The sequence below is a fragment of the Polypterus senegalus genome, chromosome 6 (assembly GCF_016835505.1).
Source record: "Polypterus senegalus isolate Bchr_013 chromosome 6, ASM1683550v1, whole genome shotgun sequence".
NCBI classification, from domain to species: domain Eukaryota; kingdom Metazoa; phylum Chordata; class Cladistia; order Polypteriformes; family Polypteridae; genus Polypterus; species Polypterus senegalus.
The window spans coordinates 111,937,273-111,952,849 of record NC_053159.1 but is presented as its reverse complement, the minus strand read 5'-3'; the positions used below and the strand labels follow the sequence as shown (position 1 = coordinate 111,952,849).

The 15,577-nt window shown below is 38.6% G+C and overlaps 1 protein-coding gene across 1 annotated transcript; it reads right to left on the bottom strand.

The window, feature by feature from the left end:
- Nucleotides 1-8,299: 8,299 nt before the first annotated feature.
- LOC120531406 (actin, cytoplasmic 2-like) lies at nt 8,300-9,427 on the bottom strand. The gene has a single exon (XM_039756794.1). It carries the CDS (start codon nt 9,425-9,427, stop codon nt 8,300-8,302), a length of 1,128 nt encoding a protein of 375 aa, XP_039612728.1.
- Nucleotides 9,428-15,577: the final 6,150 nt, after the last annotated feature.

The following is a 15,577-nucleotide window of genomic DNA, read 5'->3' as shown; positions in this document are numbered from 1 at the left end:
AAAAACACTAGCAATTTAAAATATTTTACAAAAGTTTTCGCGGCGACCCTAGAAAATTCCACCGGTTGTCCGACAATGTTTTAGAGCGTCAGCTCACCTGCATGCACTGGCATATAATGTTTTAGAGTGTAATTTTTCTTGTAAAATTGATTTTTTTGGGGGGGGTTTGTGCATGTTTTTGTCAGTCTGTAAAAGTGGCGTTCAACTTGGACAAACTGGTTCCCAGCAGCGACTTGGGAGCCCAAGATCCATCCAGACATCATCCCCATGCAGTTCCCGGTCCATTTGGATGGTGTTTCTGTCACTTTCTGACCTTTTCCAATGGACCAGGCACCCTCCCCTGAAGCAGGGGGTGCCTGGTTGTCTCCCATTGACTTACATTATACTCGGGTGCTCGGTAGAGCACACGAACATCGCGATGTGTTCGGACCGAACACCCGAACACTGGTGCGCGCTCATCACTACTAGAAACATAAAACACAAAACTTTGTCAAGTTTAGCAAAAATTACAGCTTTGGAAATTTACTTAAAATACAGTACATGGTATATGTATCTTGATATTGTCACTATTTACATGTTCCATATGTTGCAAAGTTTTCTTTTATTTTGAACTTGGTGGTTGCGCTAAGCAGCATTTTTGCGATAGGAACCCATGTTCACATTTAATCCAGCCTGTGAGAAAAAAGTTGCAGCAGCAGCTAAACAGAGTGTAAGACTGACATGCAGACCAAGTAGGCAGTGTTCTGTCCACAGATGTTCCCTAAGGACACGTTGGTATTTAAATAGAAGTATTGATGAGATTATGCACTATTGTTCACATATCTTAGGACAGCAACAATATAGACTTGTCAACAAGACCTTTTGTGGCATCAACTCTTAAGTGACATAATAGTTCCTGAGTAATTTATTGCTTATGTAAGTATTTTAAAAGAAAATGATGTATTGAGGGTGACTCCCAGTTTTTTTGTTTTTTTTTAACGGCTAATTTGCTAAGTTAAAATAATAGAGATTTCCATATACTGTACAAGAATCATCAACACTCACACTTGAGTGGTTACACCTATTGTACACATCGAGAGGGCAGCATTTAACGAATACAAAGGAGATTTGTATCCTGGAGCTACAATACAACTCTCTGCTGTACCTTAGAAATGTTATATTATTTGCATTGCTCACATGCCCAGTTAAATTCCATTTTGATTTTGGGTTAAACTATGTTTTATTTTTTGCAGTCTGGGTGTATCTCTTTGTAATGATTGTATGATTACTTTAGTGCATAGATACAATATTCTATAGTTAACAAATGTCAATATTCTGTCTGTACTAGAGCTAGTCTGTACTATAAGTGAAAAGTGTTCAATTCAAAGTAATCTTGCTAACATGGTAGAATGAAGCCTGGCTCATTTTCTGTTGAATTGTATTTGTTTTAATTGTAAATAATTTCAAATATTTGCTTGCAAATTTCCTAGCGGTAGGTAACATTCCACTTCACATTTCTCTAACCCCAGTTTGATTCTCAATTGGAGTGCATATTGTTCATGAAATTAATACAATTGTCAGATCAAAGTTAGCCTGAATGTTTATGGGTTTAGGTACAGAATTGCACACTGAAATGGACTGATGTTGGGTCCCTTGCAATTTCTATCTACTAATAAATGGCTTAGCTTCCCATATCACTGTACCGGATAAAGGAGTTTCAGAAAGTTGCAAGGTTGATGGGATACTTGAAGAATGTGAGTTATCTGTTAGTGGAAATGATTAATGTTTTATGAAATCTAATATTGTATGTTATATGCATCTGTGCATTGATAAAAACAAGATTTTTAGCTAATTTTATTAAAGCATTTCTCCCAAAAACAAGGCATTTGTTATCAGCAAACAGCTACACCTGGATCATCTCAATTTTTTTTGTGTAAAAGGATTTTGCTATATTTGCATCTCTAAGGTGAATGTTTAGTGTGCTCACAGGGTGGAGCAGCACAACCTAAAACATTACATGTTTAATCAAAAATGTAATCCTCCTTAGATATAAAGTAATTAAAAACCAAACCTAAGAAAACTTCATTTAACATATGGCTTTGGTGTAATGCATGTTTAGTGTGATTACTTAGGAAAAGCATTTCATAACATGGGAAAACAAAACCTAAATACCCAAATTTAGTTATTTTAAACCAATTTTCTCCTTTTTTGAGTTATATTACAGTTACACACACAAGCATTGATCCACTCAGCATGACAATTAGTGTACAGAACAGATGACTTGTGAGCAAAAATATTACAAACTCGCCACAATGATTGGTTGATGCAGAACAGGGCACTATATTAAGTTTATTAACAATGGATAAAGCCATCCTTATTGGTGATGCAAGCAGCTATGCATTATGGGAGGGTGTCATACAGGTGTCATGCAACCAAAGTAGTAACTTTGGAGAGTAGGGCCCACCATGGCATGTTCTGAACTTACTTATTGCTATTTTTAGTGAGTGGTTCATGCTGTAAATTAAATTTGTTTTTTACATTTTTCTTGTCACCAGTTTCTCTGTATCAGGCTGTTGTCATAAATACTGCTTGTCTTCAATTTGAGTCTCTTGATTGTCCTTTAAACGTGCAGTAGCACACGGACCTAAAAGTATTCAGATTCTGCTAGTAGGTTTAGCCTCCTGAAGCCTGCAAGCCATCTGGCATAATTTAGACTTGTACAAGCAGTATTCAAACTGCTGTTACCATTGCAACATTAGGTTTAAAACTTCAGCTGTGATGTCCTCTCAAACCATTTAGCATCTACAGAGGCTTTTTTGTTGTACAGCTCTTCACTTGATTTCATTTGAATTTGTAAAAAATGAAAGTTGAGGTGCAATTACAGCTCTCTCAATTATTAATGATTGCAATTGTGTGTGATGTGCCGTATTCAGTGAAGGAGGATTGCCTAGCCAGTGAGTGTGCCCAAAGCAACAGAGAACTGAATGCTCCGAACATTTATTGAGACATACCTCTCCAGCTTCACCCATGTTTATGAAGTTTATAAACTTTGTCAATATTAAAGGGGTGAAATCATTTATATTCCTGGACACTGCTCTTTCAGTGTCCATTTTTCTTCCACCATCTAAAAGTGCCAGTGCCAATCCAGGACCTTAGGATAGTGACTGGAAGCATCTTGGCTTCCTCCATTGTGGTTTGCTTTGGTAGTGCACCTGCCTCCTTTAATAAATAACCTACAATGTGTTATTTGGATAGAAGACAAGAGGATATTATTGGGCTGAAACTGAACTCTGTTCATGACCTGTTTACATTCAGGGTCAGTAAAGGCACAGACAACATAACTATAAAACCATTTGGCATGTTAGTCTGGAATTTATAATCTTATATACATCTAATTACTTTTAAAAGCTGGTCCCTTTATCATATTTTTATGGATTTGTAGTGTGGTGTTAATGCTGAATGCAGTTGCTATTAATTTCTGCTTGTGTTATGTAGTGCATCATTCTCTAACTGAAAAGATTCTGGGGGATGAAGTTTGTTGTTGGGTTTAAAAACTTTGAAGATCTGTATTATATTGGGTTCCGTAAAAGGCATATTAAACTCCAAAAGTTCCTTCTATTGATGGACAAGTCATTGATGGCTCCCAGATCACTGCCTCCAAAAGGAGTTTATTCTGAATGAGCACAACTCACTTTATTAACACCTACCAGTTGGAGTAGAAATAAACGAGGCAGTTTAGCGAGATTATACACAAAGTTTCTTTCATTTTAAGCTCATGTTTATTTGCAGAGATACCAGATATATAAAATTCTAGAAGTCAAAATAGGAGAAAATAGGGTGAAATGACACCTTATTTATTGGGTAACTAAATAGATTACAAATGCAAGCTTTCAAGGTAGCTAAGGCCCCTTCATCAGGCAAGGTGTAACAAAGAAACTAAAGAATACTCTAGCTTATATTGGGACAGCAAAGTGATGTTTTCTTTCATCTTAACAACCTTTTTGTTCAAATGTTAGTAAAATTAATAAAGCTTAGATGAATTAACCCTGAAAGAAGAGAACAATGAACTAATAAAATGTAGAGTTAACCATCACTCGGAAAGTCCTGTAAGGTTTTTTTAAGTGCATAGTCTGTAAGATAGGCCTCTGATGTAGTCAGCTGGTCAATCAGTTGGTTACTCCACATATCTGTTCAAAAAACTCTTTTGACTCTATTCAGACCGTTGTGTAGAGTATTGAATTTAAACATAAGTTTGTATTCCCATTCTCTCCGCTCCTGTTGGGTCTTGAAATTACCCGTAAACACAGTGACCCTCAGATCCTTTATGCTGTGGCCATTACTGTTAAAGTGTGCTGCCACCGGAAGATCAACACTGTTCAGATTAAAATGAAATCTATGTGAGTTTATTCGCTGGCGCAGTGCCTGACCAGTTTCCCCTACATACAGTCCAGTGTTGGGGCACCTTATGCACATGATTAAGTAGACCACATTAGCAGATTTGCATGTGAATAAACCCTTTATTTTATGCTCCTGCAGGCAATGTGGTATACAGTGCATCCGGAAAGTATTCACAGTGCATCACTTTTTCCACATTTTGTTATGTTACAGCCTTATTCCAGAATGGATTAAATTAATTTTTTTCCTCAGAATTCTACACACAACACCCCATAATGACAACGTGAAAAACGTTTACTTGAGGTTTTTGCAAATTTATTAAAAATAAAAAAACGGAGAAATCACATGTACATAAGTACTCACAGCCTTTGCTCAATACTTTGTCGATGCACTTTTGGCAGCAACTACAGCCTCAAATCTTTTTGAATATGATGCCACAAGCTTGGCACACCTATTCTTGGCCAGTTTCGCCCATTCCTGTTTGCAGCACCTCTCAAGCTCCATCAGGTTGGATGGGAAGCGTTGGTGCACAGCCATTTTAAGATCTCTCCAGAGATGTTCAATCAGATTTGCTGGGCCACTGAAGGACATTCACAGAGTTGTCCTGAAGCTACTCCTTTGATATCTTGGCTATGTGCTTAGTCATTGTCCTGCTGAAAGATGAACCGTCGCCCCAGTCTGAGGTCAAGAGCGCTCTGGAGCAGGTTTTCATCCAGGATGTCTCTGTACATTGTTGCAGTGATCTTTCCCTTTATCCTGACTAGTCTCCCAGTTCCTGCCGCTGAAAAACATCCCCACAGCATGATGCTGCCACCACCAGGCTTCACTGTAGGAATGGTATTGGCCTGGTGATGATCGGTGCCTTGTTTCCTCCAAACGTGACGCCTGGCATTCACACCAAAGAGTTCAATCTTTGTCTCATCAGACCAGAGAATTTTGTTTCTCATGGTTTGAGAGTCCTTCAGGTGCCTTTTGACAAACTCCAGGCGGGCTGCCATGTGCCTTTTACTAAGGAGTGTCTGGCCACTCTACCATACATGCCTGATTGGTGGATTGCTGCAGAGATGTTTGTCCTTCTGGAAAGTTCTCCTCTCTTCACAGAGGACCTCTGGAGCTCTGACAGAGTGACCATCGGGTTCTTGGTCACCTCCCTGACTAAGGCCCTTCTCCCCCAATCGCTCAGTTTAGATGGCCGGCCAGCCCTAGGAAGAGTCCTGATGGTTTCGAACTTCTTCCACTTACGGATGATGGAGGCCACCGTCCTCATTGGGACCTTCAAAGCAGCAGACATTTTTCTGTAACCTTCCCCAAATTTGTGCCTTGAGACAATCCTGTCTCGGAGGTCTACAGACAATTCCTTTGACTTCATGCTTGGTTTGTGCTCTGACATGAACTGTCAACTGTGGGACCTTATATAGACAGGTGTGCGCCTTTTCAAATCATGTCCAGTCACCTGAATTTACCACAGGTGGACTCCAATTAAGCTGCAGAAACATCTCAAGGATGATGAGGGGAAACAGGATGCATCTGAGCTCAATTTTGAGCTTCATGGCAAAGGCTGTGAATACTTATGTACATGTACTTTCTCAATTTATTATTTTTAATAAATTTGCAAAAATCTCAAGTAAACCTTTTTCACATTATCATTGTGGTGTGTTGTGTGTAGAATTCTGAGGAAAAAAATGAATTTAATCCATTTTGGAATAAGGCTGTAACATAACAAAATGTGGAAAAAGTGATGCGCTGTGAATACTTTCCGGATGCACTGTAACTACCTGATCTGTTGTGTAGATATGTGCACAGGTGCCACACCTGTTCTGCAGACAGGGAGATGTGCCACTTGATGCTGCGTCTCACATAGTTTCGGACAATCAGTTGTTTGAGGTTTGGTGGTTGATGGAAGTCAAAAATGGTTGCTAGAAGTCAAAATAGAAGAAAACATACAATCTGAATAATTTCATTCAATGTCCATAGAGCTTTATTTCAGTAAAGCCAAAGGAGATGTCAACGTAAATTGAGAGTCCTTTCTTCTTAATCAGACTGTGGTGTTCCCTAGAAGTACATTCCATTGTGCAGCCCTTTTGATCTGTCTTCAAAACTGCCCAAGGCCACTCTCTTATATATGTCCTATCCCCTCTTTTTCTCTCCTACTAAACAATGTGTCTCACTGAGTCTCATATTAACCTGTGTGTGTCATCTCCCTTGTATAAAAATTGTGTGTCAAAATACTCATAAAACCCTTTGTTTTTTTAGGTCTAAATTGGAAAAACATGTTTTCTGCAGTCCAAAGCCCCAATTTTACATCTTATAAGCATTTTCAGAATGGTTAGTTTATCTGTGCTTAAACATAAATATGGATATAATATTTACTTTAACATTTGCACGTCTATCATCTATCTTATTTGCATACATTCCAGAATACTTTGTTCCTTGAAAAACAAACTGCCATTCTTATGAGTCGCTGTCAACCAGATGTCCAAGTACAATATTAACTTTTCAAGTTTATTCACCACTTATAAATTCATTCAGGGACTTTGATTTGTTCAACCTTTATTTTAAGATGATACAATTTTCAGGCTTTGTTTACACTGCAGACTCTGTAACCAGAATGACACAAGTAAGGCTCAGGTGTATAAAAAGGGTGAGTTGCTGCCCAATAGAAAGACACACAAGGAAAGGTAATACTGAAGAATTTGTTATGAATAATACAGATTTTGTTTAGCCCTAATCATCCTGCAGTACCACTAAGATGCAGTTCCTAGAGCATAACATGGCCACTTCTGGTATTTCTACATGTGACAATAAGGACATCCTAAATCCAAATTTTTTTTCTGATCGAATCATATCCCAAGCTTTTTAGTTTCAGCCATCATTGTGCCTTAAACAACAGAATTGAACTCAGCCCTCACTAGATGCATCACATAGTATCTTTTCCTTTTGTGTCATTATCCCATCCCCAGTCTAGATCAAAATTTTCCAAGTTTTGCTGAGCATATTTTGGTTTATATCTTGCCTATAAACATTTTACAGTACATTGTGACAGTACTGCTATTCCTACATTCTCTTCCTGAAATATTGAAAGGTTTTTTTCAACTATTTATTGTTTTCAATTATTTAGTCACTGACAATAAACCAACAAATACTTCCTTTAGGTATAGTAGTGACTGGTACAAATTGGCTGCCGCTAATTATACTAAATGGACAGACTAATACACATTTTACTCCAGTGTATGGATTTACAATCCATTGCATCTAGATAAGAAAATATAAGTGCATTTACTACTTTAATATATCTACATTCCATATACTGTATATATAACATAAAGCCCACTACCAATGCAAAAATAATAATTGTTAAAGTCTGTTTTGCATTGATATATATTTAATAGATCCCAACCTTTATTCTTATAGCCATCCATAAACACTGAAAACCTAATTCTAAATTCTTGTTTGCTTCTTTCATGAAAATGTTATTACTATTCATATTCAAGAATCTCTGCCTCATCCAATAGAAATTGACTTGAAACAGCCAAGTAAGATATTAACTTTTATTTTAAATTAAAGTAAACCCAATATAAATAAAAACAATAAATAAATACATGTATATATATTTCAATGGTGGAAAGCATTCAATAAAATCTACTTGCTGAAACATAATTAAGTGTAAGTATGGACATGTGATCCCAATTTAAGAGTTGGACTTTACAGATTCACATCATTAAAGTAAAGAATATATTCTGAACTAGAATCACTGAGAACTTACATCTGGTTCCAAAAAAGTTTCCTTTCTGTTCCAGTGTTTTAAATCTTGGGTAGACAAAAAAGCAAAAACACTTTCAGATTACAAAACTTAAATGAAATGCACTGGTGCCATTTTTAAACTGGAGCACTAATAGTGATAAAATCCAAGCAGTTATTTTAACTTTTAGAAACATTTGTGATGGACAATAGATGGGCCACATTCATTATACTCATGCTTGGTGATCCACATCCGCTGGAAGGTAGTCAGAGAGGCCAGGATGGAGCCTCCAATCCAGACTGAATATTTACGCTCTGGAGGGGCAATAATCTTTACTTTTATTGAGCTTGGTGCCAGGGCTGTGATATCTTTGTGCATTCTTTCTGAAATACCTGGATACATTGTAGTGCCACCTGACAAAACAATATTTGAGTAAAGATCCCTCCGGATATCAATATCGCATTTCATGATGGAGCTGAAAGTAGTCTCATGTATACCACATGATTCCATCCCCAGCAAGGAGGGCTGGAAGAGAGCTTCAGGGCATCTGAACCTCTCATTTACAATGGTGATAATCTGGCCATCGGGCAGCTCATAGGTCTTCTCTTGAGTAGGTGCAGAGGCAGCAGTAGTCATCTCTTGATGAAAATCGAGTGCAACATAGCAGAGCTTCTCTTTAATATCACGAACAATTTCTCTTTCAGCTGAGGTGGTAAAGCTATAGCCTCTCTCAGTTAAAATCTTCATGAGGTAATCAGTCAAATCACAGCCTGCCAAGCACAAACGAACAATGGCATGAGGTAGGGAATAACCTTCAAAGATTGGAACTGTGTGGGTGATACCATCACCAGAGTCCATGACAATACCAGTGGTACGGCCAGAGGCATAGAGAGAGAGCACAGCCTGAATAGCAACATACATGGCTGGGGTGTTGAAGGTTTCAAACATGATCTGTGTCATCTTTTCTCTGTTGGCTTTGGGGTTCAGTGGAGCTTCTGTAAGAAGGACGGGGTGCTCTTCGGGGGAAACACGCAGCTCATTATGAAAGGTGTGATGCCAGATTTTCTCCATGTCATCCCAATTGGTAACAATGCCATGCACAATTGGATATTTCAGGGTCAGTATACCTCTCTTACACTGAGCCTCTTCTCCAACATAGCTGTCTTTTTGGCCCATGCCAACCATGATGCCCTGATGTTTTGGGCGACCAACAATAGAAGGGAAGGCAGCTCGAGGAGCATCATCACCAGCAAATCCTGCTTTACACATACCAGAACCATTGTCAATAATTAAGGAGGTAATTTGATCTTCCATGTTGATTTCTGAAGGAAGACAAATGGTGGTGTTTTTCCTCTAAGGTTTTGTCAACACTATTAAGCACAATTGTGGAGATAAGAACAACCAGAAAATAAAAGCAGACTGATTTAAAACTGGCATGGAGATGAGCCTTTGTAGTCAGTCAAGAAGCGTGTGTATTATGAAGTCTCACGAGAAAAGAAGGCTGTGCCTTATTTGGTGATATGACAACTGGAGAAAGGTGAATGTAGAGGTGTTTTTTTTTTTTCTTTCTCCTGGGATTGTTCCTGCCTCCTGTTTCTCTTGGTCCATGCTCTGGACAAACTGGTACGTTAGAAGATGAATGGATGGATGTATTCCTCTTTGCTTATTAATATTTGTATGTAATCACACAGTTCCGCATTAAAATCCCTGGAAACTTTACTTCCTCCAATTGGACTTAGAGACTGATGTATTGACATGCTGATGTCATCTTTGCGAGTAGATGTAGGAGTAGTGTTGAGCGTTTTTTTTTTGTGTGTTACTACTGTCTGAGAGTTCATTAAAATACAACTTTTGCTCCTATAAACTTTTGTTTTTTTGGGGCCACTAAAGCATTATGCAGGAATTTTTTTTCCTGCTTTTTCCCTTCACAGGAGCAAAGGTAGCTGAATGTTTGGAAAAGTGTTTAAAAACGTTACTTGTATTTAAAATTGTACTGTCTGCGAGGTGAGGCACAATGTGTGCAGAAATCATAGAAAACACTTAAAGAAACTTTCAAATCTGTAAGTAAGTAACCCGCATCATAGCAAAGAGCTCTTAAAAGTATCTCAGACTCCTTAGTGGGAAGAAGTTAAGGTATATAAAGAATATTTGTATACAAAAATATATAGCACTCAGTATTAAAGCACTGGTGATTGTAGAGAGTTAGAGCATATACATTCATAAGGAAAAACATTATAGGTATAGGTAGGTGACTGGCCTTGAAACTGGTAAAGAGAGGGCGCTCTGCAGTGCATAGACAGGTAATCTACAGTAGTGAGGGACTGCCAAGCAGGAACAAACAACAATAGAAGCAAATAAGTAAATCAGTGAATACCCATTGGTGGATATTATTCAGTAGGAGAGTTTTCTTAGTAAGAAGGAAGTAGTGTGCAAAAGGTTTTATAGAACAGTTTTGAGTGCTTGGGAAAATTATCACTATTATAAGGGCAACAGCATAAGTATTAATTAACAGGAAAGAGCACAAATTGTTTAGGCAGAGAAGGTGAAAATAAATAATTGCAGTAGTTATTTAATCTCATATTAATTTTAATAACTGAAATTAAATTATTTAATTTTAATAAATTGGTTGAGCAGTTTAGTAGTTCAAATCCAAATTTTAAAAAATGAGGCCAGTACAAAGCAAGCCCTGTTTAATGCTGGACTTTTTGCAGGGTGGCTTGGACAAATGAGTCCTCCATGAAGCTTACGTCTGCTAGAGATTCTAATTGATCCAGTGCCTCAAGCTTGAGGTCACTGAACCAGAAGGAATGGGTGGCAGGGTGTTTAGGACAGATTAGGGTTAGAATTCTACATAAAGGGACAAGCAATATTGTAAAAACAAATGTGCATAATAACTTAAATTCAAGCCCAAACTTAGTCAAAAGTAAAATAAGTAAAACATTAAATATACCTTACCTTAATGCTAGAAATATGAAAAATAAAACAAATGAGTGAGCAGGTGAGCGTAATTATATTACAGCAATAACATAAACCTGGCTAAGTAACAAAGATGGTAATGAGTATAACATAAATGGGTACACATTTTTTAGGAAGGATAAATAGAACAGACACAGGAAGGGAGTGCCATTTATATTAAACATTTTAATTGCAAATCTTTTTCAGTTGGATGATGAGGCTCAATTTAGCGAGGGCATCTGGATTCGTCTGGAAAGCATTAGGGGAAAAGGCTTTATTTTAGAAGTTTGTTATGGACCCTCCAAGGCAGTCAGTATTTTCAATGCACATTGTTTTAACGATATTAAGAAGGAAAGTTTACAGGGAGATCTTATAATCATGGGGGGATTTTAACTACCCAAATATTAACTGGGCTAACCTTGCAATTTGCCAAGTACAACAGCAAGAGTTTTTAGATGTAATCAATAACTTATTTTAAACACAATATGTTAATACACAAATGCATGGGGTAGCCTTTTTAGCTTTAGTATTTTGTTATAAGGTATAATTGAGGGTGTAGAGGTGATTGAATCACTAGAATCAAGTGAACATAATATAATACAATTCTCAGTGTTTTGGAAGAGCACAGATGCAAAGAGTAAAACTGTTAAGTTTAACTTTGGTAGGGCAAATTTTGAACAGATGCAGCAAAGGGCAAGTACATCTCAAAATCTGGAATTAGTAGGAAATTCTAAAAAATTCTCTAGTGTGTTAATAAGGAGATGATCAATAGCTAGAGATATAGTTGTTTTGATTCTGATAATTGTTAATTAAGATTAAAGAATAAATTCTGTATTTTTTAAGTTAAAATTGTTTCTTTACCGGAATGGTATATAATTAGTTTGCCTCATGAAATTACATTCTAAAGTGAAGTATATTTTATACATTTTGAAAAATAACTAGCCCATGCTTACATTTTATAATGGAGCTAAATTGTACTGGAGTCCCAGTATGATGAAAAACCTTCAAACGTAACCAAATATGTTATTAGTTATTTATCTATGTCTTAATATTTACACACATATTGCAAAACATTGTATACATGTCATCGTAAGAAGGATTAAAAGCAAAATATTGGGAGACTTGGCTATTTTAGAAGAAGACATACTCTGTGCCTCACTTTCCCAAGTTCGTCTTCTTTCACTGCACCCTTCAGGGCCTGGGATGTGGACTCAGCTTAGAGAATCATAGTCAAACGCCATTATTGGCAATGAGTGTTGATGCCCAGATGTGAACTGCTGTGTCAGTTCTTCATACAACTAGACAATAATAACTAAAGTAGTAGCTTCAGTGACAGACTTTTGTCACTGTCCTGTTCCACTGACAGACTGAGGAGATCGTTCCTCCCCCACACTATGCGACTCTTCAATTCCACCCGGGGGAGTAAATGCGAACATTAATTTTATTTTAATTCTTTTCATTTTTATTACTATTTAATTTAATATTGTTTCTTTGTATCAGTATACTGCTGCTGGATTATGTGAATTTCCCCTTGGGATTAATAAAGTATCTATCTATCTATCTATCTAAAAAAAAGTTAAATGACTGCCTATATTTTTTCACTTTGCCAAAGCCTTTTTCTTTACTTTGCAAAGATACTGTTTGCTGCCACTGATTTGATAATGTGTGCTTTTGTTTCAGTGAGGAAGAATTGAGTAGGCACATAGCCAGGGTTTGAAGTAGAGATAGATGGATAGATAATCCCAAGGGGAAATTCACATACTTCAGCAGCAGCATAATGATAAAAAACAATATTAAATTAAAGAGTGATAAAAATGCAGGTAAAAACAGACAATAATTTTGTATAATGTTAACGTTTACCCCCCCGGGTGGAATTGAAGAGTCGCATAGTGTGGGGAGGAACGATCTCCTCAGTCTGTCAGTGGAGCAGGACAGTGACAGCAGTCTGTCGCTGAAGCTGCTCTTCTGTCTGGAGATGGTAATCTTCAGTGGATGCAGTAGATTCTCCATTATTGACAGGAACCTGCTCAGCGCCCGACGCTCTGCCGCGAATGTCAAACTGTCCAGCTCCGTGCCTACAATAGAGCCTGCCTTCCTCACCAGTTTGCTTAGGCGCAAGGCGTCCTTCTTCTTTATGCTGCCTTCCCAGCCCACCACCACGTAGAAGATGGCGCTCGCCACAACCATCTGATAGAACATCTGCAGCATCTTATTGCAGATGTTGAAAGACGCCAGCCTTCTACGGAAGCATGGTTGGCTCTGTCCTCTCTTGCACAGAGCATCAGTATTGGCAAAACCAGTCCAATTTTTCATCCAGCTGCACTCCCAGGTATTTATAGGTCTATACCCTGTGCACACAGTCGCCTCTGATAATCATGGGGTCCAGGAGGGGCCTGGGTCTCAAAAAATCTACAACCAGCTCCTTGGTTTTGCTGGTGTTCAGGTGTAAGTGGTTTGAGTCGCACCATTTAACAAAGTCCTTGATTAGGTTCCTATACTCCTCCTCCTGCCCACTCCTGATGCAGCCCACGATAGCAGTGTCGTCAGCGAACTTTTGCACGTGGCAGGACTCCGAGTTGTATTGGAAGTCCAATGTATATAGGCTGAACAGGACCGGAGAAAGTACAGTCTCCAGTGGCTCTCCTGTGTTGCTGACTACAATGTCAGACCTGCTGTTCCCAAGATGCACATACTGAGGTCTGTCTGTAAGATAGTCCACGATCCATACCACCAGGTATGAATCTACTCCCATCTCTGTCAGCTTGTCCCTAAGGAGCAGAGGTTGGAAGGTGTTGTAGGCGCTAGAGAAGTCCAGAAACATAATTATTACAGCACCACTGCCTCTGTTCAAGTGGGAGAGGGATCAGTGTAGCATATAGATGATGGCATCCTCCGCTCCCACCATCTCCTGGTATGCGAACTGCAGAGGGTCGAGGGCGTGGCGGACCTGTGGCCTCAGGTGGTGAAGCAGCAGCCGCTCCATGGTCTTCATCACATTAGACGTCAGAGAGACAGGCCAGAAGTCATTCAGCTCACTAGGACATGATACCTTTGGGACAGGAGTGACGCGAGATGTTTTCCAAAGCCTCGGGACTCTCCCATGTTCCAGTACACAGGTACACCAGACCTGGACTTTGTTTCCATGGCAGAATATCTGCTGTTAATTGTTACACAGTCGTACATACCATGTACTCCCATACCAAACCCAACCTTGTGCTGTTTAACAAATGTGGAAGGAAATAGTTATTGTGCATGAAGTGTTTTGTTATACTTTCCACATTAAAATATAGCATTTACAGTATCTTATAATAAAACAGTAAAGGAATGTAAGAAACTTGCTCAAGTATATCAGGAAATTAGATAAAGGACAAGTAAACAACAAAGAACAAGAAGGTTCTAGGAGATGGTATAAGAAATTGGCTGACCGTCCTGTACCCAGTAAGACTTGACATATGTCACGCACACAGGAACTCAAGGTGTATTAAATAGTATTCTAAGTATCAAGAATGGTTAATGTTCTCTGTTTAAATGCCTCTTGTTTTCGAATGAATGCAAGCTAGTGAAACAACCAGAATAAGCATTAATTCAGCACAGTAATGTAAATTCATTTATCTTTAAATATATATCTCTGTCTTTACTTTTGACCATTCCATCACAGGCAGCTCTGATGGAGTATATCTGTGTTCATAATAAGAAAATAAAAGATGCAATGGACAGGCTTCCTTATTACTGGTGATGTGCCCTAGCTTGCATCAGAAGATGTATCATAGCAATGACTGGAGTGACTACCAGGAACCGAGAATAGGTTGGTAATATCTAGATAAGCAGATGGCAGCTTGGAAACACAGCAAGCAGGGCATTTTGGGTTAGCATCCCAAACCACACCTTCTGAGAAGAAAGAACTAAAGTAAGGGAGAGGGTTGGAGGATAAGCAACCCAACAGGGGGGATACAAAGGTAACAAATGACAGCAGTGGACAAAGGACAATGAGTAGAGAGTGTTGTTGCTCAAAATCTGCAAGAATGAGAGAGACCTAAAGATATACTAGGGAAGAATGAAATGCAAGGAGTGATTGCAGACACCACAATGCATAGGTCGAGTACATGGTGAGACAGAGGAGGAGCCAGGCCTAGAAGCATCCCACAGAGCCCAGAGCCTCTGCATGGTGCCAGCAGTCCCTTTAGGTATGCAGTCCAAGAGGAGGAGGATCAGGTGGCCTCAGGCATTCAAAACATGGCACAAGTTGGACGAGGATGTACATAAGGTGATGGAAGTAACAGCTAAAGGAGATGTGGAGAGGAGGCTGCAGACGATGACAACTATCATAGTGAGTGTGGCTGCTGAAATGTTCGGTGAGGAAGCGGAACCTAAGCTTCCTTACAATAAAAACAAGAAGGCTATAAAAGAATTAAAAGCCTTGAAGAAGCAACATACTGTAAGGTGGCTACTGGAGAAGAAAGGGTACCACTGGCAGAGCTCTGTTTCATACTTAGAAGGATGTTCCTAAAT

What these genes read in the sequence shown, in the direction of transcription:
- LOC120531406 (XM_039756794.1), bottom strand. Translation starts at nt 9,427, where the DNA reads ATGGAAGATCAAATTACCTCCTTAATTATTGACAATGGTTCTGGTATG.